Source organism: Macaca nemestrina, chromosome 15, assembly GCF_043159975.1.
Source record: "Macaca nemestrina isolate mMacNem1 chromosome 15, mMacNem.hap1, whole genome shotgun sequence".
Lineage (NCBI taxonomy): Eukaryota > Metazoa > Chordata > Mammalia > Primates > Cercopithecidae > Macaca > Macaca nemestrina.
The window spans coordinates 93962858-93987514 of NC_092139.1; the positions used below are offsets into that span (position 1 = coordinate 93962858).

Genomic DNA, 24657 nt, shown 5'->3' on the forward strand with positions numbered 1-24657 from the left:
GCAATGACCCGATAACTGCTCTCTGTTCCCCACTCGACTGAGTTCTGGGAGAACAGAAACCATGATTCTCTAATTCACTACTTCACACCCAGCTCCTAGCACACGGATGGAATGTTGGAGTAACAGAGTCTACAGTCTAAAAAGAAAACAAAAAAACAAAAAAACCGGAGAGTGTATTCTGGACTCTAGGAGTTCAAAAACGATGAAGTGTAGTGCACCGGGCTGCATTTCCCGAGGAGTAGGAGTATTAGATACATTACGGGAGTACCCATGCGGCTTTAAACAGTGTCCAGATGAACTTTTTGTGAGTCATTTGGCTTAGAAAATTAGAAAAATTAAAACTGACATGTGAAGCCTCTGATTATAAGACTATTATTATTTAGAGTGAGGCTAAATTATATAGTGCAATCTAAATAGAAAAACAAGTAAATAGAAATTTACAAAAATATATTAAAGAGGACAGGTGTGGTGGCTCACGCCTGTAATCCCAGCACTTTGGGAGGCTGCGGTGGATGGATCACTTGAGGTCAGGAGTTCGAGACCAGCCTGGCCAAAATGGTGGAACCCCGTCTCTACTAAAAATACAAAAAAAAAAAAAAATTAGCTAGGCGTGGTGGCACATGACTGTAGTCCCAGCTACTCAGGAGGCAGAGGCAGGAAAATCGCTTGGACCCAGAAGGCTGAGGTTGCAGTGAGCTGAGATCATGCCACTGCACTACATCTTGAGTGACAGAGTGAGACTCCATCTCTCTCTTTCTCTCTCTCTCTCCATATATATATATACACACACGTATATGTGTATATATACGTATTAAGTAAACAACAGTACAATTGGTATGAAAATATGACAAGAGTTATAAAAGTCATAAAAATAATCAGTGTGTATCGGGTGCTCACTATATGCTGCCTATCTCATGTGCATAAGCTTATTTAATTCTCATAACAATGCCATGAGATAGCCCATTTTCAAGATGAGGAAATTGAGGCTCAGAAAGGTCAGTTGTGCTCACAGACGTACAACTAGGATCTGAATCCTGAGCCCTTGGACACTTGAGCCCAAGCGCTTCTACTCTGCAATTTGCCTTTAAATGAAATGATGTGAGGTCTTTCAAGAAACATTTATTGGGCTCCTATCCTGTACTAGGCTGCCAAGGATGCAGCAGCGAGCTCAGCTGGGTTGAGGACCAAAGACTTCCTAAGGATATTTTCAGAGGAATCATTAGAACATGAATGGCACTGGGTTTATAATGTATATTATAAATATTATAATGTACATTATAAAACATTCATTATACCATCTATGTTTATTGTAAAATAATGCAGACCCACCCTGCATTAAAAAAAAAAATACAACAAAGCACAGGCTGTGAAAATAAAAATAAAATTCTCCCTTCCTACAGCCCATCCCCAAGGCACGCTCTGCAGGGTTAATGATCCCTTGCCAGCCCTTTTAGGTCTCGTCCATAAACACATAATAGAGTGCTGCCTTGGAGGGAGCCCCATGATTGATTTAAGCAAGGCTTTGTGATTTGACTCTGGGCTCAGACACAGAAGCATTGGCTGCATATCCATCCTGCTCTGGAATGCCAGGGGGTAAACTTCAAGTATACAAATGACCTTCAATTAGTGGAAGGATTAGCCTTGGTCAAGTGTCAGCTGAACCACTTATTGCCTCATCTCTGGGAATCTTGTGGAAAGGGAAGTACATTCAGCATCTCTGCCTCTCTCGCTCAACTATTCCAACAGCCCCTTCCCTTGACTGCGTTAGCGGTCTTCTCCAGCCAGCCAGGGTCTTCAGAGTTTCTCTCTTCTATGGCACCTGCCATTTTTAATTACATTGTCCATTTACACATTTGCTTGGCCCCTTAGAGCATGCAGACCATGAGCGTTAGAGGGCAGGAATGGTGTCAGATTCACCTCCTTACCCCATTGCTGGATGCATTGCTGGGCGTGAAGTAAGCACTCATGAGATATTTTCTGAATAAATGCAAGGGTGCCCGCCAGAGCTATCTATGGTGTCATCCAAGATGCAACTCCAGCTGCACAGTGACCTGGAAAGTCTCTTTCCACAGGCTACTTCTGGGCTAGATTTCAAGGGTGGGAAGGAAACAGTTCATAAGTCCCAGTGAAGACTGCTATCGACGTATAAAGGAAAACCCTTCAACCTCAAGACTAGAAGCCAGATTCCTACCCATCCACCCACTGGAGGAGATCAAAGCCCCGATTCTTCATGTGTGGTGATTACTGTGACTCAAACATACTCATCAATTGATTCATTCATCTTTTCATGGGAAAAGTGATATATTTAAATGCCTACAAGGCCAGGCAATAGGGAGTGGCAGAGATTGGGGCCAAAGTAAAGAATATTCCTGGTCTAACAGGGAAAGCCAGTTCTCAACTCCAGCCAGTCATTGCCATGTAATTATGTGAACCCAGTATTGCCCAATCTTCTAATGTTTCAGAAGAATCCAGAAATCTAAGTTATTATTTGAAATCTCCTAATTTGTGAAAGCTTGGTAACTATTGTTTTAGTTGACATTGCTCAAGCTAAGTAGAGCCCAGATGTAAGTCATGTTCACAGAGAAAAAGGTTCTAGCTGGGACCTATATTGTACTGTGTGCCTTGAACCACGAGTACCACAGGACCAGGGATTATATCTATTTTATTCACCTCTGTGTCCTCAGTACTACTTATGTTGTTGGCACGTAGTAATTGCTCAATAAACATTATTTGGGTAAATAAAGGAATGCTTTCTGTGAACCAGGCATTGTACTGGGTATGAGCATAATATGAGTTTTAAGCCTGGGAAAGAGGTGCCAGAAAAGATTCTAAAGTTATGATGGTGATAAGACAGAGTTCCCACCTGCCTTTGGGTAGCAATCTGGGTCTTGAAGGGATGCTTGAGATTCATCTTGCAAAATAAGATGCTTCAAACAACACAGGTTTATTATCTGACAGTTTCTGTGGGTCAGAAATCTGGGCATATCTTAACATGTGCACTCATGTTCATAGCAGTATTGTTCAGAGTAGCCAAAAGGGGAAGCTACCTAAGTGTCCATCGATGGATGAACAAAAAACAAAATGTAGCACCTGCCTACAATTGAATATTAGTCAGCCTTGAGAAAGAAGAAAATTGTTGACACATCTTACAACCTAGATGAACTTTGAGGACATTACGCTAAGTGAAAGAAGCCAGTCGCAGAAGGCAAATACCATTTGATTCCACTTACACGCGATAGCTAGAGCTGTCAATTTCATAGAGACAGAAAGTAGAATGGGGGATACCAGGGGCTAGGGATAAGTTGTTTAATGCATATAGAGTGTAAGAATCGCAAGATGAAAAGAGTTCTGGACATAAGTTGCCCAAGAATGTAAAAGTACACTAACCTACTGGACCGTACACTTAAAATGGTTAAGATGGTCAGTTTTATGTTATGTGGATTTTACCACAATTTAAAAATTTTTAAATAATAAAGTTTATAATGTTTTCGGATGTGTAGTCCTGTGTGTGAAGCAATTTGCTAGCTGTCCATTCTATCCAGGTGCTGAAAAAGGACTAGATTTCATCTGGGGCCTGAAATGGGTTAAACCTGTAGGTTCAACTCTCCAATAAATACTATGATCCCAGCATCTTGGGTGGCTGAGGCAGGAGGATTGCTTGAGCCCAGGAGTTTGAGACCAGCTTGAGAGGCATAGCAAGGCGCTGTCTGTACTAAAAAAAAAAAAAAAAAAAAAAAAAAAATGCCGGCTGTGGCCGGACACGCCCTTAGTCCCAGCTACTCAGAAGGCTTAAGCAGGGGAATTGCTTGACCCTGGGAGGTTGACGCTGCAGTGAGCCGGGGTTGCACCACTGCACTCCAGCCTGGGTGTCTTAGGCTACCGGGGGCTTTGTGTCTGCAGCTGAAGAGAATGGTCACCAGATGGCAGTGTGGGCTTATTTTTAATAGTTGGGGCCTTTTATTGCATTCCTACTAAATCCCAGGCCCTGAGCTTCAAGCTTGCTCTAACAGGCTCATCTCCAGTGAGAGAAACAGATAAATAATTCAGTACAATACAGTGCATGCAGTGCTGGAAAAACTAAGAAGACTGACGACTCAGTTGATGGTAGGAGGCATCAAGGAAGGCTTCCTGGAGAAGGAGAAATGAAGACTGAGTGTTGAAAGACAAGACCTAGTCATGATGGATGTGCAGGTTAGATGTCAGGTGAAAAGCAAGGAGAAGATTTCATAATTAAACACCCCCACCGTCCATCATTTACTAAGCACCTATGACATGCCAAAAACATCTTACGCATTTCTTTATTTATCTATTTTAGTCCTCCAAATTCCTGTAAGATAGATAATCCTTTGATCATCATTACGCTAATGGGGAAACTAAGGATCAGAAAGGTTATGCCACTTGCTGGCGATCACACAGCTAATAAGTAATGGAACTCATATTTTAACCTTGATTCCACAGCCAACTTCATTCTACCTTGCCCATATGTAATCTGTGCCCAGAGGTGGAAGACAGAAAGGAGAGTTTGAGAAATAGAAAACAGTCTGACGCGAGGTGGGGATGCAGACAGAGGATGCTGGAGAGGCTGACCAAAGCTAGATCACACAGATTCTGAGCAGGACTCCCCAAAGATTTACATCATCTCATCAGAGCTCCTTCTGGCTTGCATTTCAGCGGAGGAGTCCCTGGCATGTGACAACCCAGGGCTGCCTGAAAATGGATACCAAATCCTGTACAAGCGACTCTACCTGCCAGGAGAGTCCCTCACTTTCATGTGCTACGAAGGCTTTGAGCTCATGGGCGAAGTGACCATCCGCTGCATCCTGGGACAACCATCCCACTGGAACGGGCCCCTGCCCGTGTGTAAAGGTAAAGAAACCTACTCACCACACAGGGTCCACGGGCCCTGGAGATGTCAGGATTGGCTCACAGGAGTTCTGAACTTGCTCTAAAAAGTTGGACTAGGAGTTCGAGACCAGCCTAGGGAACATAGTGAGACCCCCATCTCTATTAAAAAAAAAAAAAAGTAGTTGGGCACACACCTGTAGTCCCAGCTACTCAGGAGGCTGAGATGGGAGGATCACCTGAGCCTAGGAGGTCAAGGTTGCACTGAGCCTTGATCATGCCATTACACTCCAGCCTGGACATAGCAAGACTCTATCTCAAAAAAATTAAATTAAATTTTAAAATAATAAAAAGCTGAGCTACTGTACTTCATTAAATCTAAGATGTCACCACTAAAAAAGAAAAAAAAATGTCGCCAATTACACTATGACACAATGTCTTCTCCTGGCTTAGAATTTTTATTTTTACTTACTAAAGGAGCTTTTGGCCAGGCACAGTGGCTCACACCTGTAATCCCAACACTTTGGGAGGCCGAGACAGGCAGATCACTTGAGGTCAGGAGTTCAAGACCAGCCTGGCCAACATGGTGAAACCCCATCTCTACTAAAAATTAAAAAAAATTAGCCTGGCATAGTGGTGCATGCCTGAAGTTCCAGCTACTCGGGAGGCTGAGGCAGGAGAATCACTTGAACCCGGGCGGCGGAGGTTGCAGTGAACTGAGATCACACCACTGCACTCCAGCCTGTAATGACACAGTGAGATTCTATCTAAAAATAAAAATAAATAAATAAATAAATAAAAAGGTCTTTAAGCGTTAAGCTTTTTATCATATATCACAATTATGAAAATGTTGAAATGAAAATATAAGCAGCCTAGGCGCAGTGGCTCACACCTGTAATCCTAGCATTTTGGGAAGCGGAGGTGGGAGGATTGCTTGAGCCCAGGAGTTCGAGACCAGCCTGGGGTAACATGGTGAAACCATTTCTACAAAAAAAATAATAATAATAATACAAAAATTAACCTGAATAGTGACATGTGCCTGTAGTCCCAGCTACTTGGGAGGCTAAGGTGGGAGGATCACTTGAGCCCAGGAGACAGAGGTTGCAATGAGCTGTGATCACGCTACTGTACTCCAGCCTGGGTAATAGACCGAGACTCTGTCTCAAACAAACAAACAAAATAACAAGCAAAATAAACTGGTTCCAGTGTATTTAAAAGTTCCCCACCTTCAAAGTCTGGCACTTTTGATTTTCTAAATTATTACTAAATTTTTTTGTAGAGACAGGGTCTTGCTATGTTGCCCAGGCTGGCCTAGAACTCCTGACCTCAGCAATCCTCCCTCCTCTGCCTCTGAGTAGCTGGGATTGCAGGTATGAGCCACCACACCCAGCTGTAGAATCATTTTTTACTCCAGGTCTTCAACATTAACCTCCACTCAATATTGCTCCAGTTGAATGTCATTCTGTACTAAAATATATATACACATTTACATACATACATGTATATGCATACATATACATACACATGTGTACATATATATATTGCTCCTGTCCCATTAAAGCATCAAGGATGCAGAATTCAGTAGGAATGTCCATAACGAACTAAAGTCTTTGATACAAGGGGCTTGCAGTTACATTGAGGCAGGGCTGGGACGAGGTTGAGGCAAGAGAGGTGCCTGAGGCGAAAAATGTAAGGAGGTGACCAAGTGTCCCATAGAACAGCCTTTAAAAAAGAGTCTCCGTACACTTCTCGCCCTAGACGCCTCGCCTTGCCCTAGTCCCTGCCCTGTGAACCAGCCTGGTTTTTGTTTATTTGTTGTTTGTTTGTTTTTGTTTGTTTGTTTGTTTGTTTGGAAACAGGGTCTTGCTCTGTTGCACAGGCTGGAATGCAGTGGCGTGATCATGACTCACTGCAGCCTCAATCTCCTGGGCTCAAGCAATCCTCCCACTTCAGCCTCCCGTGCGGCTGGAATCACAAGTGCGCGCCACCATGCCCAGCTAAATTTTTTTATTGTTGTAGAGATGGGGATCTCGCTATGTTGCCCAGGCTGGTCTCTACTCCTGGCCTCAAGCGATCCTCCCACCTCGGCCTCCCAAAGTACTGTGATTACCGCGTCCAACCTCTGCCTGCCTTTGACCCCTGCTTAGAGAACACTGCTTAATTATTTCCCACCTCTTGCACCGCCTTCTCACAACGAATTAGTTCCCATGGGTTAGGAGTGTTCTCCCACTGCCTACGGGGTGATCTCCCAGGGTGCTGCCTGGCATTCTGCAAACCCTGATACTCTTATGCCCCCACGTTTGTGCACACGGCGAATCATGAGCGCCACCTGGTGGCAGTTATTATTACACACTATTGCTTTAAGCCTCGCCCCGACCTCCCAGATGGTGAAGTGAGAAAATTGCATCTTAGAATCCATTGAACACTCATCACTAAAATTAAGTTGTAACACACTGAGTAAAATTTGGATTCGTTTATCTGGATCTTTGAAGTGCACAGTCAGTCATAGTAATGGAAATATATTCAGTGTTTTAGGCCAGTGGATCTTAACCTTTATTGCATTAATGCCCCTTTGAGAATCAGGCAAAAGGCACTGAATTTGCCCTCCAGAAGGAACAGAAGCATGAAGTTTTATGTCTCTACTTGGGAACCCATAACTCCAGTGGATCCCCAAATGCCTTATTCATGAACCCCAGCTCTGAGACTTAAAACTACGTTCCCAGCTAGTTTGTCCACTCTGAGGTATATTTCCAAAAGAAGTGAAAACAGGTGTTCAAACAAACACTGTCTATGAATGTTTATAGCAGCACTATTCACGAGAGCCACAAGATAGAAACAACCCAAATGCCCCTCAACTGATGAATGGATAAACAAAAGTGTGGCAGAAAAAAGGGAATATTATTCAGCCAGAAAAAAAGGAATGAAATATTGACACACGCCACAACACGGATGAACCTCAAAGCCATTATGTTAAGTGAAGGAAGCCAGACACAAAAGGTCACATGTTTTAAGATTCTATTTATAGGAAACATCTAGCATGGGTAAATCCATAGAGACAGAAAGCAGAGTCGTGGTTGTCTAGGGACTGCTTAATGAGTGTGGGGCTTGTTTTGGAGATGATGAACATGTTTTGGAACTAGACAGAGGTCATGGTTGTGCAACATTGTGAATGTGCTAAATGCCCCTGAATTGTTAACACTTTAAAATGGTTAATTTTATGTTATGTGAATTTTATCTACCTAAAAGAAAAGAAAAAAAAAACCCTGAATCACCTCATTTAAGTCTTATGACCACTAAAATAGGTGAGTCATCTTACCTGTTTTACAGATGTAGAAGGAGAAGCTCAGAGAAGTTAAGTGACTTTCCCAAAGTCATGCAGCTAGTACAAGACAAAGCTTGGACTTGAACCCTCATCTCATGACTGTAAATTTCCCACTTTCAGGGCTACTAAGAAAGACCCCCAACCAGCCAATCACCGCAGCATGGAAACCTAGGTGTGTTCACACATTCCCGAATCTACCCCAGATCTCCCAAGCCAAAATCATTGAGAGGCGGGCCTGGAATAAACATTTTAACAAGCTCTCAAATGCACTTTGAATTTGAGAACCATTTAAGGCCGTGATTTCCAAACATTTAGTGCAAACATAAACAGAGTCCTGAGCCCTTTCCACTGAGATTCTGATTCACTGGGTCTGAAGCAGGACCCAGGGACCAGGTTAACGGCACAGGTGAATTGTGTCATCAGCCAAGTATGCGAAACACTAGCATAAGGGATGCAATTTAATCTTACCGGGTATCAAGCAGGGGCTCATCACATGAATGACAATGACTTATATAAGCAGTTCTTTTTTTTCTTCTTCTTCTTCCTTTTTTTTTTTTTTTTTCCCCGAGACGGAGTCTCCCTCTGTCACCCAGGCTGGAGTGCAGTGGCGCGATCTCGACTCCCTGCAACCTCCGCTCCCGGGTTCACACCATTCTCCTGCCTCAGCCTCCCAAGTATCTGGGACTAGAGGCACCCGCCACCACGCCCGGCTAATTTTTTGTATTCTTAGTAGAGACAGGGTTTCACCGTGTTAGCCAGGATGGTCTCAATCTCCCGACCTCGTGACCCGCCCACCTCGGCCTCCCAAAGTGCTGGGATTACAGGCGTGAGCCACCGCGCCCGGCCTAAATTTATTTTTGATAGTACAGGAAACCTGCTTTGTAGAGCTTAAGTGTTGGGAAGTTCCTGAGTAAAGATTGCCTGTGAACCCTGTAACTGTCATATGGACATTAATTGAAGTTAATTTGACGTTGTTGAGGAGTTTTCTGCAGGGGAGAAAACTTAGCAGGATTTGTTTCTTAATGAACCTTGGCCGGGCGCGGTGGCTCACGCCTGTAATCCCAGCACTTTGGGAGGCGGAGGCGGGCGGATCACGAGGTCAGGAGATGGAGACCATCCTGGCTAACACAGTGAAACCCCGTCTCTACTAAAAATAAAAAAAAAATTAGCCGGGTGTGGTGGCCGGCGCCTGTAGTCCCAGCTACTCGGGAGGCTGAGGCAGGAGAATGGCGGGAACCCGGGAGGCGGAGCTTGCAGTGAGCTGAGATCCGGCCACTGCACTCCAGCCTGGGCGACAGAGCGAGACTCTGTCTCAAAAAAAAAAAAAAAAAAACTCAAATAAGAAAACCATGAAAAGGGCCACTTTGGCCTGGACAACGTGTTTGTATCTGCCACGTGGCTTTTTAAATTCTTCTTGGATTAATTGCGAAGGTATCTCATGGAACAAGTAGAAGAAATCAGAGTTTCAAATGGAAGGAGCAGAGTTTTCCTCTCTCCTCCATCCCTTTCTTTCTTCTGCGGAAGCCAGTGCTGATCATCTGAATTTCCAGTGTCACACCTTTCCCTAGGCTTGTACACGCAGATATACTTGGAAAGAGAGAGGGATGTTTGTTTTTGCTTTATAGAAAAAAAAAAAAAAAAAAAAAAAAACCTGGGTGTGGTGGCTTACACCTATAATCCCAGTACTTCGGGAGCCGAGGTGGGAAGATCACTTGAGCCTGGGAGTTTGAGACCAGCCTAGGCAAAATAGTGGGACCTCATCTCTACAAAAAAATCAAAAAAATTAGCCGGGCATGGTGACACGCTCCTGCAGTCCCAACTACTTGGGAAGCTGAGGCGGGAGTATTGCTTGAGCCCAGGAGGTTGAGGCTGCAGTGAGCCATGACTGCGCCACTGCACTCCAGCCTGGGAGAGGGAGCAAGACCCTGTATCAAAAGAAAAAAAAGGGAGGGGGTTCCATATCATGCTGTACTCTGTGTTTTACTTATTACAAATGTAGCACCAAGTTATTTTTTTTAATTGCCACCCATCATTCCACACTTTGCCTGTTCCCCAGTGCATTCAGCTCTTCCTCTGTTGATGGAGACATCAGTTCTCTTCCAGTTTTTTGTTTGTTTTGTTTTGCAAAAACATTCTTGCCCATGAATCCTTGGATGCTGGCACTTTTCACCCGGCAGGACAGGTTCCTCAAAGCAGGATTGATGGTGTGGGCAAAGGCCTGTGGATACGGAGTTGTCCTGGATGTCACCAAATCGTTGCCCGCAATTGGAGCAATCCACGCTCACCAACAACGTGTAATAATGTCCATTTCTCCACATCCTCACCAGCACTGTATGTTTTCAATGTTTTTTACATGCTGCCAAACTGATAGGAAAATAAAACTACCATCAGAATATACACAAATGTAGCGGGGCATGGTAGTGTGCACCTGTAATCCCAGCTACTTGGAGGCTGAAGTAGGAGAATTGCTTGAAACCGGGAGGCTGAGGTTGCAGTGAGCCGAGATCGCACCACTGCACTCCAGCCTGGGTGACAGAGCAAGATTCTGTAAAAAAAAAAAAAAAAAAAAAAAAAGAATATACACAAATGACCAAAAAAAAGAAAAAAACCAGGAAAGCTAAAAAGAGGCTCCATTTTGCAGGTGATCCCTGAAACCTCTCTTTTCTATGGGCTAGCATCCCTAGAAGCCCCGCAAGGTGCACCAGCTCACTGCTTTCTCCCACAGCTGTGATGGAATTGCTAACAGGAAAGGCTCTCGGGACACCCCTGCACCTTTCTTCCCTCCCCATTTCCACTCCTGAGATGCGTCCCACCACCAACTCTGTACGCAAATGATAAATCACTTCCTCTTCAGAAAAAGAAACTGGGATGCATGACATTGTGGTCTGCAGGAGGGGAAGCAACTCAATGCCAATGTGAGACCACCTGACTGGGACATGGGGCCCCCAGGCTCCAGCCCGGTTCTGCTGTGGACCACCTGTGTGACCTTGAGTGAGCCTCCTTCCCTCTCTGACCTTGGTTTCCCTTTTTGTGAACTAACTGGGGGAGCCCAGATCAGAGTTTCTAAAGAGGAGCCAGTGAGCCCACTGGATGCATCAGCACTGCTGGGGCACTGGTGAGACCTGCAGAGGTCCACCCCTGAGAATACTGCCCTGGCAAGTCCCAGGAATGGCCCAGGAATCTGCATTTAACATGCCCCCTGCGGTCCATGAGCACGGGGCTCCAAGGGACACAAGATTCAATGCCTCCTCCCAGTTCTAGGATTCCATGGACATTCACGCACTCCCACTCAACCACGGTGCGACTCACATCTTGGGGCGGGACCATCTGCTTCAATCTTTCCATTTTCTTGATGCCAAAGCTGCAGAGATGTGTGCACTTAGTTAGCCAGCTAGCTTTTCAGCTGGTTTTGTTGTCATGGTGTGATGATGGCGTAAACCAGAGAGTGACTTTAACCAAGGCATGGATTAGGATGTCTTGGGATTGGAGACATGAGTATAGCTAAGCCTTTGGTGGCCACTCTCTCCTATCCCCTAATGCTGCAATTTTTTCATCGAAGTCCTTCACGCTGGGGTTTTGCATTCCTGTAATAAACGTCCATCCTTGTTGGTATTTTTTTGTGCTCAGCTACCACCATGACCGATGACAAAGATGGGGTGCCAGTCCCCATCATCTTGAACCTCCAGAGAAGTTTTACAGAAAATATAAATGATTAAAAATCGTTTGTGCAGTCAGCAGAGACCGTGCGCCACTGCACTCCAGCCTGGGCGACAGAGCGAGATTCCTTCTCAAAAAAAAAAAAAAAAAAATAGTTTCACATGGAATACAAAGCCTCATCAAATAAAAAGAAATAAGAATGAAATTAGAGAGGTGTACATAGATAGTCTTCAAAACAAGAAAACAGTTCCATCTCTGGCTGGATTTTGTATAAAGGTCTTGGGCCTCGCAATCCATTCGTGCTTTGCCCCATGTGAAAATGATGAAAAGACCCTAACCACATGATTGAGAGCAGAAACCACAGAGCTTGAGCAACCCAGATAGAAATCCTGCCTCCATCACTGAGAAGCTGTGTGATGTCAGAGAAGTCGCTTCACTTCTCTGAACCTCTGTTTGCTCATCTGTAAAATGGGGATGATAATAGCATTGACCTAACAAGATTGGCATGAGGGTTAAATGAGCAAATGTATATAGAGTTCTTGGCACAATTTTGGACACGCGGTGAGTGTTCAGTAATTATTCACTATCACTGTTGTTGACGTTGGGTCTTATCTATCTCATCTTCTCTTGGGAACTTAGGAAGTGAAGAGTCCCCAGGCACGTTCACTGATTATAGTGGCCCAAGACAAGTCAAAACATAACACTAACTTCACCAAAGCATGGCATGGGCTTTTGCATCTAATTTTTTGGCCTCATTTCATGCAAATGAAGTGAATTCACTTTACATTGACCAATGCTTCCTGATTTCTCTTTCAGTTAATCAAGACAGTTTTGAACATGCTTTAGAAGGTGAGTTCCAGAATGGAAAAAAAAAAAAGTTTAATAAATCAAACTAATAGCACACAAAACAAGGGCAGGTCTTTGAATATCTTTATTTAGACACTTAAAAAAATAAATAAATTCTACCTTCACACTGCCAAAGATAATTTTAAAATAATATTGTAAGGGAAAAAAATTATGGGATTTGCAAGTCAGGATCCTGCGAGTAACCTGAAAGGGATTTGACAGCTGTTCTCTACATGGTAACAGCAACGAGACAAGGAAAGTTTACAGCCCATGACCCTGAGAAAGGCATAACCCTATTGTAAAACTTTTCATGATGCCATTCTAGAAAGGGAACTAAATCTGGTGACGTGTCACCTTTCAGGCTGAGAGTCCTCCTGGTTTCCAGAGAGAAGAGTTTGCCCTGGAAACATTCAATGGTCCATTTTTCCTTGAGTCTTTTTTCCCCTCAACATACCCACCCCTTCTCCCATGTCTCCTTACTTCAGCTCTCCTTTTATTAGAAATTCCCAACTGAGACTTATTCATGAGGAGCAGATGTTAAAATCTATCCAGGATTTTATTTCAGTTTTGTTTTCATTTTGTGGTTCCTTCCCTTTCCAACCCCTCCCGTGTGTGAAATGTCCAGCGTTCTATGTCACCACTATTGAATTCGGTACAAAACCACTCACCGGGGCTGTGATGTAAAATATATACTGTAATATATTACTGTATATACATGGAAATACAAATACAGTATATTATAGTATATATATTTTAAAATATATACTGTAATATATTGTTTCTTTTATTTTTAAAAAAAAAGTGTTTTTACCCAATCAAGCAGTTTTGATTTTTCCTGGAGCCATCTTTAGCTTTCTGACAATAATGAGTTCACTTAGAATCTGGGGCTATGTAAATTACATTTCACTAGTGGCTGTTCCTTGTAACAGACAACACTTGAATCCAAGCGGGTGGAACCAGGGCTCAAATATAAGTGAAGGAGCATGAATTAGACACTCCGCTTGGAAAATAGAGGGCACTTCGTGTTAGTCTCCATTCAGAGTATCCTTTTTCTGCCTTTTGCCAACCAATGAACCATGAGAACGTCTCAAAGGGCTGGGGTTGCTCGGAGCTTATGAGAGCCATCGTAACGTTTTGTGCTCATGCATTTATTGTGGGTATTAGGATTGATTTTTCAGACCCCATAAAGTGGTGGTTAATGGGTTATAGATTGGTGTACAGCCAAGCTCTATTAGATGTGACCGTGGAGAATGGCAGAGGAAACCTGGGGGCCAAGTTTCTAGAAGGGATGGAGGATCCGCCTTCAAGCTATGCTGGGAAAGCAGCCCTCTGCCCCAGGCCCCTGCAACAGCTGTTCTAGTTCTTGCAATTGCCACAAATAATGGGAGGTTGAGAGAGCAGCCAGGGAATGTGCAAGGGTAGCCTCTGGGAATCAATGCCGCGCCTTCAGAGTTGGGGTGTCACTGGGGTGTGCAGGACGGAGAGCTGTCCCCAATGCTCAGAGCCCACTCCTGGACTGGAGAGTGGGACTCAAAAGGTCTAGGAGGGGCCCGCCAGTCTGCATGCAACAAGCTCCCCGCTCCACAGGTGAGCACCAGGTCTGAGAATCCCTTAGAAACCTTGTGGGTGAGAAACCACCAGCACTGTTCAACTCAACGACACACACAAACCCAGATTCGCCCACCACTCCTGCATCTGGGGTCCAGACCCATTCCTGTTTCTCTTCTCCACTCCATGGAATGTCCAGCAAATCTGCTTTCCCGGTTACTGAATTTGGGATTTTCTCCTAGTCTTCCTGTGAATTGGACTTTAACCAGATTTTAACTGTAGCCCCCCAAAAATGGGAATGGTATGATCAGGTTTCAAACAGTGTGATTTTCTGTAGCTCTTATGGCCAACCCACCCAAGGATGAGTCTGGGACCTCTTGCAAAGGAACAGCACCATTTCCTCTAGTCTTTATAGATGGCCCTCCAAGGTCTAAGGCCCTCACAGAGCCTTAGACCTTGGAAAGCCGTCTCCAAAGGGTGGAGAACTGGGCAGGTGGGCGCTCAATGGGAGTCAGATACCTGGGAAATGAGGACCTCACTGGCTCCTGTGTTCAGTAGCAGAAGCGGCAGCAGAGACGTCGCTGGAAGGGGGGAACATGGCCCTGGCTATCTTCATCCCGGTCCTCATCATCTCCTTACTGCTGGGAGGAGCCTACATTTACATCACAAGGTAGGGAGCTGATGGGGGAGACGACTGCCAAGCACTCAGCCACCAGCACTAAGAGGGACTGGGCGGTTCACCTCTCTGAGCCTCAAGGTCTCCACCTGTAGCTGGAGCATAGTGGCATTTGTGTGATCGCAGAGATGCCCAGATTCAGCCCAATTCTGTGGGATAAATATTTACACTGGGCAATTATGAAGCCTCCAAGCAAGTAAGACAAATACTATTCCTGCCCTCAAGGAGGTTATGGTTTAGTGGAGGACGTAGATATGACATATTGCCAGACATGTTGATTAGTTCCTTCCATCACTCACTCATGCATTCACTCATTTATTCAACAAATATCTATTGGCAATCTGTTGTATATCAGACACTGTCCCAGGTGTTGGGGGTCATAGAAACTTGCATTGAATGCAGAAGGAAGAGATTAAACCATGTCCCAGAATAGCCACTCATTCATTCACATTCACTGTTGTTGAGCACCTACTAGGTGCCAGGCAGTTTTCTGGGTACTAGAAACATCATTTGTGGAAAAAAAAAAAAATAGAAGGAAATATTTGCTCTCCTGGGGTTCAAGTTCTAACAAGGAAAGATAGACAGTAAGCAAAGTATGTAAGCAAATATATGTGTTAAAAACTGATAAGTGCAGGAAGAGAAGGCTGGGAGGGGGCAAGAATTCTGGAATAGAAGTGGTGGTTGACTTTTAAATAATGTAGCTAGAGGAGGCCCCACTGAGAAATGACATTTGAGCAAGGACTTGAAAGTGATCATGAGAAACCTATGCAGGCCAGGCATGATGGCTGACACCTGTAATCCCAGGACTTTGGGAGGCCAAGGCAGGCGAATCACTTGAAGTCAGGAGTTCGAGACCAGCCTGGCCAACATGGTGGAACCCTATCTCTACTACAAAAAAAGAAAACATAAAATTCGCCTGGGCATGGTGGTGGGCGCCTGTAATCCCAGCTACTTGGGATGCTGAGGCAGAAGAATCACTTGAACCTCGGAGGAGGAGATTGCAGTGAGCCGAGATCGTGGCACTGCACTCCAGCCTGGGCAACAGAGCAAGACTCCATTTCAAAAACAAAAGAAACCTATGCAGATATGTGAAAAAGGAGGGTTTCATGCAGGGAAACAGCATGTACAAAGGTTCTGAGGCAGGAACATGCCTAACATAAATCGTCACTGCCCTTATGGAGCCCACAGTCTACTGGGGGCAGGGTAGAGTAAGTACACAAATAAATTATAACACACTAAGATAAACACAATGAAGGAAATGGTTAGGTGTGGTGAGTAACAGAGAAATCACCTTTAAATAGGTGGTCATGGGCCAGGCATAGTGGTTTATCCCCATAATCCCAGCGCTTTGGGAGGCCAAGGCTGGAGGATTGCTTGGGCCCAGGAGTTTGAGACCAGCTTGGGAAATGGGCAATATAGTGAGATCTCGTCTCTTTAAAAAAAAAAAAAATTAGCCAAGTGTGGTGGTGTGTGCAGGGAGAAGAATCACTTGAGCCCAGGAGGCAGAGGTTGCAGTGAGACACCACTGCGCTACAACCTGGGTGACAGAGCAAGACCCTGTCTCAAAACAAATAAATAAATAAATAGGTGGTCAAGGAAGGCTGATCTAAGGCAATATGGCATGCAGTAGGTGCTCAATAAATGCTCATCCTTGTTCTTGTTTCCCTTTGCATTCAAGAGGGACCTGAGTGACCTTCCAGGAGAAAACAAATTAAGCTCCGCCCCCTCCCTAGTAAGAGGGGGTCACAAGCCTTTGGTTCTCGCTGCCTGGGTTGCAAGTTGAGAGCAGTTATGATTTCTGCTTTCACCTCACTAGGATTCTCGCCTGCGAAAGGCTGTTTGCACACATCCTCGTTGTCATTCACAGAGGTGCCGCTGCTCAGGAAGTGGCACCAACTGTTCCCGTTCAATATTGTAATGTGTCTCCTAGCTGGGGAGAAGTAACTTCTGTCTCCTTTCTCTCCCCTAGATGTCGCTACTATTCCAATCTCCGCCTGCCTCTGATGTACTCCCACCCCTACAGCCAGATCACCGTGGAAACCGAGTTTGACAACCCCATTTATGAGACAGGGGTGAGTTGATCTCTCTCGTCTCTTTCCAATTCCCTCCCTCTTTGCTCTGAATTCACCAACAATAAGACAAAACATTTCATTTCCTATTGCGCACAGCCAGTGGTCCTGTCTTATCCCCACGAAGAGCCCTAAAGAGATAACTGCTGGGAGAACCCAGCTTTCTTTACAAGTGATTGGTGCTGAGGACGAGCCCAAGAGGCTGATTACTGTCAGCAGAACACCCACAGAAAAAAGAGGCTGCACCCAAGACCCACAGACAGCAGACCACCAGTGGTCTGGTGGCAATGTACAGCATTCCCACACATCCCACTGGGCTCCACCCTTTATTCAAAGGCATGTGAAACATCCCTACACATTTGAGTGTCAGACCCCGTGTTAGGTGCTAGGAACATAGTCATGAACCCGAACAGACACAGATTCCACCAGTAATGAGTTTACCATCTTGTGAATTACTATTATCAATAATAATACATGTCATGTGCTGAGCACTTTAAATGCATAATCTCCTTGAATCCTTGCAGCTCTCTGCAATACATTCCACAGTTATCTCTAATTGATTGATGAGGACATTGAGGTCCAGAGAGAGGAAAGAATAATTTGGCCAAGGTGGCGCACAGCCAGGATGCACAGCCTGAAGCCAGGATGCAAATTCAACCTGACACTCTTAATCGCGATGCTATCTTGCCTCCCTTGGACCTCCGACAATCCAATGTGTCCATGAATATTTTGATTACAACAAATAATACTTTTTAAGGACTATGAAAAAATTGCTAGGAGAATGTATAATGAGGACACTTGGAGTTGGGCAAGGCATCGTTGAGAAAGTGAGAGTATAGCTGAGACATGGGAAGTGGTTAGGGCTTGGACGGTGGGCTGAAGAGGATGTCAGACAGATGGGAGAGCATGTGCAAAGGTCCAGGGCACATGCGAGGAAGCAAAAGGCTGGTTATGACTTTGCAAAACCATCATCCTTCAAATTCACTGTGTAACGATGTGCAGCCATCTCCCAATGTTTGGGGGGAATAAACCTGACTTGTTTCTTGTCCCACTAACCTTCCTTCACCTCCACTTCCTCTGATCTCCTGTATTAGTTATCTATTGATGTGTAACAATATTACTGCAAACTTAGGGGCCTAAATTAACAACACACATTTATTATCTCATAGTTTCTATAAGTCAGGAAGCCAGGCACAGCTTAGCTGGACCCCCTGCTTTATGACTCACAGGCTACAGACAAGGCAGCAACTGGGCTGCAGTCTCATCTGAGGCTCAACCAGGGAAGGATCCACTTCCAAACTCACATGGTTGTTGACAGCATTCAGTTCCTTGCAGGTTGTTAGAATGAGGGCCTCAATTTCTTTGAGCTGTCTTCTAGGGGCCACCCTCAGTTTCTTCCATGTGGGCCTCTCCATAGAGCGTCTCATGACATAGCAGCTGGCTTCTTCAAAGTCACCATGAGAGAGAGAGTCATCTTGCAAGATAGAAGTCACAAGCCTGTGTCATGCAAACATGGAAGTGACATCCTAGTACCTGTGTATTCTCCTAGTTAGAATCAAGTCACAGGCTCTACCCACCCTTAAAAGAAGGAGACCACACAAAGGCATGAGCCCCAGGAGGTGGGGATCATGGAGACCACCTTGGGGCCTGCCCACCACACTCCCATGTACCATGAAGCATAGATGTGATTGCACATCTGTGTTGGCTGAATGGGAGCTGGAGACTTCCATTAAAGTATGTGACAGTGACAACTTCCAGGGCTGAGCCTGTGACTTCTTCTATCTCCTTGCTCCTTGTCCCTGGGGCTTGGAATACATTACTCACACTCCATAAATATTGAAGAAATTCAACTACCCACATGTTGTGGTCATTTCATATGGCAATGGTAGATCAGGGCATATGTTGTTTTGCATTCTATGTAGCTTGCTTTGAAATCATGGGAAAAGGTCAGACTGAAATAAAGAATTTTAGAGACTAGACATTATGAATACTTATTAGTAGAGTGTATCAGTGACCTAGAGCTATAGTAATGCTGAGTAACAAACATCTCCAAACTCAATGGCTTAATGCAACAAGCATTCATTTGCTCTTCAGTCTGTGGGTCAGCGTTTTAGCTGGGTGGTAATCCTGACATTGTCTGGTTGATGGCTGGGTGACTCAGCTCTGCTTTGTGTGTCTTTCATTTTCCTGCAGCGACTAAAGCCTAGCTCATGGTGATGACAGATGGGCAGGATGTGAGCAGAAACATATAAGTATGTTTCAAGCAGCTGTTGTACCCCATTTCCTTATAACCCATTGGCAAAAGCAAGTCAGTGTCAGAGTGAGAGGGCACTGCAAAGTCACGACCAAGGGCATGGACATACGGAGGTGCCAAGAACTGCATCCCCCTATGTATATCACTCTACCACACAAGGGTTTGAGCAATCTGTGCTTCTCTCTCTTGCAGGAAACCAGAGAGTATGAGGTTTCTATCTAAAGAGAGCTACACCTGAGAAGGGGACTTGTGAACTCAGCCACAATCTCCTCGAGACATTCATCCAGAGACCATGTGGCATTTGATTGAAACCCCAGAATGTCGACTGTCTTTTCTTTAGACTCTTTATTGAAGGTTTACTGTTTTCTTCCCTGTATTTATTATATTTAAAAGTGAAATAGGTGTGGGTTTGGATGTTTTGCGGCCTCAGCAAAATTCATGTTACAGCCTCAATTCTGAAGGCAGGTGGAAGACTTGCAAAGTGGCAAATCGCGGCAGCAAAAACACAAAACAACAGATGGAGTTTCTCCCATCAGCAATGCCATGCTAAGGCTGCATCGAATTGCATGCATCTTTGGGAACCATGCCCATGGTGTTTTCAGTACAAATCTAAGTCCCAAGATTAGGTTGGAAAGGGTATTTCTTGTTGGCTTAGTTTGGGTTGGAATTTAGCATGGGTACTTAAACCCATTTGGGGAACTGCGCTCCAAAACAAATTCTGTGTCCTCTCTTCCCATTCTACCAGCTTCCGAAAGGTTTTACCACATCCCCTCCCTCTCACAGTTCTTCTGAAGGTAGCAAAGGTGTTACATAAACATTGTCTTTTACCACTCTAGCCTTGCTGGACAAAACAAGAAAACGTTTTCCTTCTTAAAAGGTGACAAATGACCAAAGGGAATTTTTCAGAGAAAAAATGAGAGATTTGAGAGTTCCATTGAAGAATTGGGTGAGGGGGATCGTTGGGTAAGGGAAGTGGGTTAATAAAATGTTCTGTTCTTTGACACTCTTTCAACGATGAAAGAGCACGTAATTTATGCTATGAGTGCCAGAATCAATCACCATGTTCAGCAAGCCACTCTCAAGCTGTGATAATAAACACACAGGCTTAGGAGGCACCGGCGGCCCCACTCATACAGTGACAAGGATTTGTGATGGGAAAAAGGAGGTGCTATGTTTGGAAATCCAGGGGTGAGCTCTGTTTTCTCCTGGGGTTCTGGAATATCTCTCAGCTCTCAAAGTAGAGGAGAGTCAAGTGCACTGATTCTCTAAAAGGTGTCATCTTCAGAGTATACTTGCCATCAAGTATTTCAGGGGGCGGGAGGTCCTATGAGAAGAAACTATTTTTCTATTCTCTGAAGCTGTCTGAATGTTGGAGGGTGGTGTGAATGCTGACTGAGGAGCTGCAGAGAACAGGGGCAGGAGATTTTAAATCACAGCCAACCGTCCAGTGGAATCCTGTATCGTCTGACCTGAACATCGATGAAAACAGAGAGAGAAATTTCATCCAGAAAGGATTCTATAGCCCCACATCTAATCACACGGGCATTCCTCCTATTTTATCAGGGTCTGCTTTCCCCCAACCCAGTGAAGCTGGTGCATGTGTGCCTCTTTGGAAAATTCTTTTCTAAATACAGGAATAAAGAGAAGGTGGAGGGTGCGGGTGCATGGAAGAAATACTATGTGTAAAGCAGACTCACCTCCCTGGGACCGGTGACGTGGTGGTGACAGTCAATGGCTTGGACAGGCACACGGGCTCAGTGGCATTTGGAACTCTCTTTGGTGCCTCCCATTCTCTCTGGAATTGTTTCAAGTCTGCTGGTTTTCAAACAAGAAAAGATCTTTCTAGCCATAGGGAGAATGGTGGGGAATCTATGTTTTGGTGGTTACATTGAAAACATCTTAAGCAAGATAGGGAAAGCTGGTTTTATGCACACATGTACTCTCCTTGCCAGCAGGAACTCAGACCTCAATCTTGGGGTCTAAGACCAGAATATTTTCCTTCTGCCAGAAAAGAATCTTGCATGTATACTCCTGAAGGCATGCTTGTGTGGTCCATGGCAAGAAATAGCTAAAGGCTGTTTTCCAGGACCCAAAGCCCCATTTAATGCAAGAACCAGAGAAGTGTTCCAGGCCATTAGTGAACAATGTCATGTTTGGAGAAAGATAACAACAAAAATAATGTAACCTTTCCTTAAAAGGCAGAACCCAATCCATTTTATTGGATGCTTATTCTAACCCTAACCCTGGGTCACCTGGAGTGAAGACTCTATTAATAATATTTGATTTTAGAACATATTATGGTTATGTGAAAACTAAACATTTGCCTTCTATAAAGACTGACAAAATATAAATCTTTATCCTAACCCTATCCCCAAAACTAGCCAGGCCACACCCCAGGTGTTCTTATTCGCTATTGGAAAGATAGAAAAGGCGTTGGGTTTTTTGTTTTTTTGTTGTTGTTGCTGTCATTGTTGTTTTTTTCAGGAGACCAGTGTCTCAGTTCTGTCTTAGTAGTACCGCACCTGTAACCATGTTTTGAAAGTTTGTTTTAGCCTAGAGAAGGATCATACGAGTTCAACGATGTACAGTGTGATTGAAAAGACAGGTTGGTGTCTATTTTTCTTTTTAAAATATCTGAATGTGTATTTGTAATACGTAAAGGTAAAAAAACAATAGTGCCAAAAATGTGCAAGGCATCTCATTACAGTTCATAGACGTCTGTTTTTATAAGATCAATATTAAAACCCATTGGGATTAAATATTTTTGAATAGGATACACTCTTGAGAAACTCGAGAATGGACTGAGCCTTCCTACAAGCCACTCTTTGTTTTTAAAACAGTGGGGAAATACGTTTACAGAGATTGTGAGCTTCAGAGAATGCATGTGATGGTGTGTATTACATGCTAATTCATATAAGCTGTATCTGTCAGCTACCACCCTGTGCTTTAAAAATGCACACACTCGACCCTCTTTAGCTTGGAGCTCAGCTTTTTGCTTTTTTTTTTTTTTTTTTTTTTTTTTTTGTAGAATTATTTAGCTAACATAAGTATTCTGATCGCTACCTGATGGCCATTCTTACTTAGTTTCATAGATGTGCTTTAACTATGATCTTTTGAAGCTCACCCCTTGGAGAGCCTATAGAACCTCAGGCTGATAGCTTTGAAAACTGCCACACAGCCCAGAAGGAAGCAAAGCGTCTGCATAATCAGGAGGGTTGTGTAAGAAGTAGTGATTTGGCAAATATGTGGGTAGCTTTAGGCTGAGGCATGGGCCTCAGGCAAAAATGCCCTTTGAGTGAATCCAAAGGGCATGACCTTCCTATGTCCTTGACTAAGCATGATGGGTCATTTGAGGTCAGATATTATTTGAGTTGTTCAGCACCCCCAAAGGTAGGCTTTCTCCTGGGAAATCTTCATTTCCATTTTATCGCCAAACGGAATAAAAAGCAAAACAAACTTTCTAAGCTAGAATAATGAAATTAAGTCATTTTCCACTTTGTATATATTGATGCTAATAAAACCGATGAAAAAGACTCAAGTGTGTGGGATTTTTGTTACAGACACTTCAGGACAGGACCAAATGGAATGTTTCCAGTTTCTGGGGATTGGGTTGGGGTAACACCTACGGATACTTTGGATGCTAAGACAGGACATCCCACTCTGGAATGGTTCTGGGACCTTCAAGGGATGTTTGGGACAAGATGGATTTGACGGCACTGCCATCATCAGATGTTCCACCATCCTCCCTGTCTTAGCTCAGCCTGTCAAAAGAAAATACCACAGACTAGATGGATTAAACAACAGAAACCTGTTTCTAAAAGTTCTAGAGACTGAGAAGTCCAAGATCAGGGTACCAGCCAATTCAGTTCCTGGTGAGAGCTCTCTTCCTGGCTTATAGATGACCTTTTTGCTGTGTCTTCACACAGTGGAGGGAAGGGAAAAGGCAGGAAGGAAGGGAGGAGAGGAAGAGAAAGAGGCAGAGGCAGCTCTTCCTCTTCTTAAAAAGCCACAGTCTTATCAAATGAGGTCCAGTGCTTTTGACCTTATTTAGCTTTAATTTCCTGCTAATGGTCTTATCTCCAACTACGGTCACATTGGGGGTTAGAGCTTTAACATATGAATTTTGGAGAGACACAGCTGTCTATAGCATTGCACGCCTGGCACCCCCAAAATGTATGTCCTTCTTGCACGCAAAATATGTTTCCTGCACTCCAACAGCCTCCAAAGTCTTCACTCATAACACCATCGACTCGTCTAAAGTCTCATCTAAATATCATTTAAATCAAGTATGAGTGAGGACCAAGGCATGATTTATCCTGAGGCAAACTGCTCTCTATCTGTAAATCTGTGAACCCACACAAGTTATGTGCTTCCAAAACACAATGGTGGGACAGGCATAGGATAGACATTGCTATACCAAAAGGGAGAAATAAGGAAGGAGAATAATAAGAAAGAAATAAGAAAGGGGTGTCGGGTTTCAAGCAAGTGCAAGACCTAGCAAGGCAAATTCCATTAGATCTCAAGACTTCAGAATAAGCTTCTTTGGTTTGATGCTCTGCCCTAAAGGCCCACTGAGGTGGCAGCATCACCTCCACGGCTCTTTCAAGCTTCCCTGTTCACACAGCTTTCTTCAGAGAGCAGTCCACCCCTGAGGCACTGGATGGGATTGTCCTGGCTGAAACCAGAGACAAAGCCCTGCCTTTGGAAACAGAGGAGAAAACACCTTGGTTCTGGGGCCTATGGTGGCAATGGCACCCCTGATGATTCTTTAATCACCTTCTGCTTCGTTCTTAGCACACATTCATAGCTGATGGCTCTATGGTTTGGTCCTGTAGATTCCAAGAAGGTTGAGAGTTATCCTTCATTCTGTCCTGCTTTCTCTACCCTCTTTAGTTCCAACTGGCAGTGTCTTCACTGGTATAATCCCATTCCTGGATTCTGCCAAGATAGCTGATGAAGTGCATGAGTTGTACTCCTGATCTCTATTGTTTAAATTTTTATTTATTTATTTTTATAGGGACAGCGTCTCACTATGTTGGCCAGGCTGGTCTCGAACTCCTGGGCTAAAGTGATCCCCTCACCTCAGCCTCCCAAAGTGCTGTGATTACAGGCATGAGCCGCCATTCCTGGCCTCGTGATCTCTTCACCACATGATTGTTCAGACACGTTCTCAGTGTTCTCTTCAGAACAAGCTTTCTAATTTTTTTTTTTTTTTTTGCAATAGGGAAAGGCTGAAATTTTGCAAAATCTTCAAGTTCTGCTTCCTTTTTGCTTAATTGTTTTTTCTGACAACCAAAATGAGTGACAGAGGCAGGTGTCTCAATCAATCAAGGTTCATGGAGCCAGCTGAAGGGTGCACCCAGGAAAGATGTGAGTCACAGACACATCTGTGGCTCTATTTTCCAGAGATATTCTTAAGAGGTTTAGTAGTTCTACATTTTCC

At 44.2% G+C, this 24657-nt stretch overlaps 1 protein-coding gene across 11 annotated transcripts in view; it reads left to right on the forward strand.

The window, feature by feature from the left end:
- LOC105495710 (seizure related 6 homolog like) overlaps positions 1–22747 on the forward strand; it is a 215873-nt gene extending 193126 nt beyond the window's left edge. For 3 of the 11 annotated variants that reach the window (XM_011765435.3, XM_071080314.1, XM_011765439.3), the window contains 5 exons: positions 4672–4866; positions 12638–12670; positions 14771–14885; positions 16861–16963; positions 19407–22747. In XM_011765435.3, the coding sequence (XP_011763737.1) occupies positions 4672–4866; positions 12638–12670; positions 14771–14885; positions 16861–16963; positions 19407–19436 (476 nt within the window). In that variant the 3' untranslated portion in view covers positions 19437–22747. The remainder of the gene's footprint in view (positions 1–4671; positions 4867–12637; positions 12671–14770; positions 14886–16860; positions 16964–19406) is intronic. The other 8 variants (XM_011765438.3, XM_011765442.3, XM_011765436.3 and 5 more) reach the window with 7 other exon arrangements.
- Positions 22748–24657: the final 1910 nt, after the last annotated feature.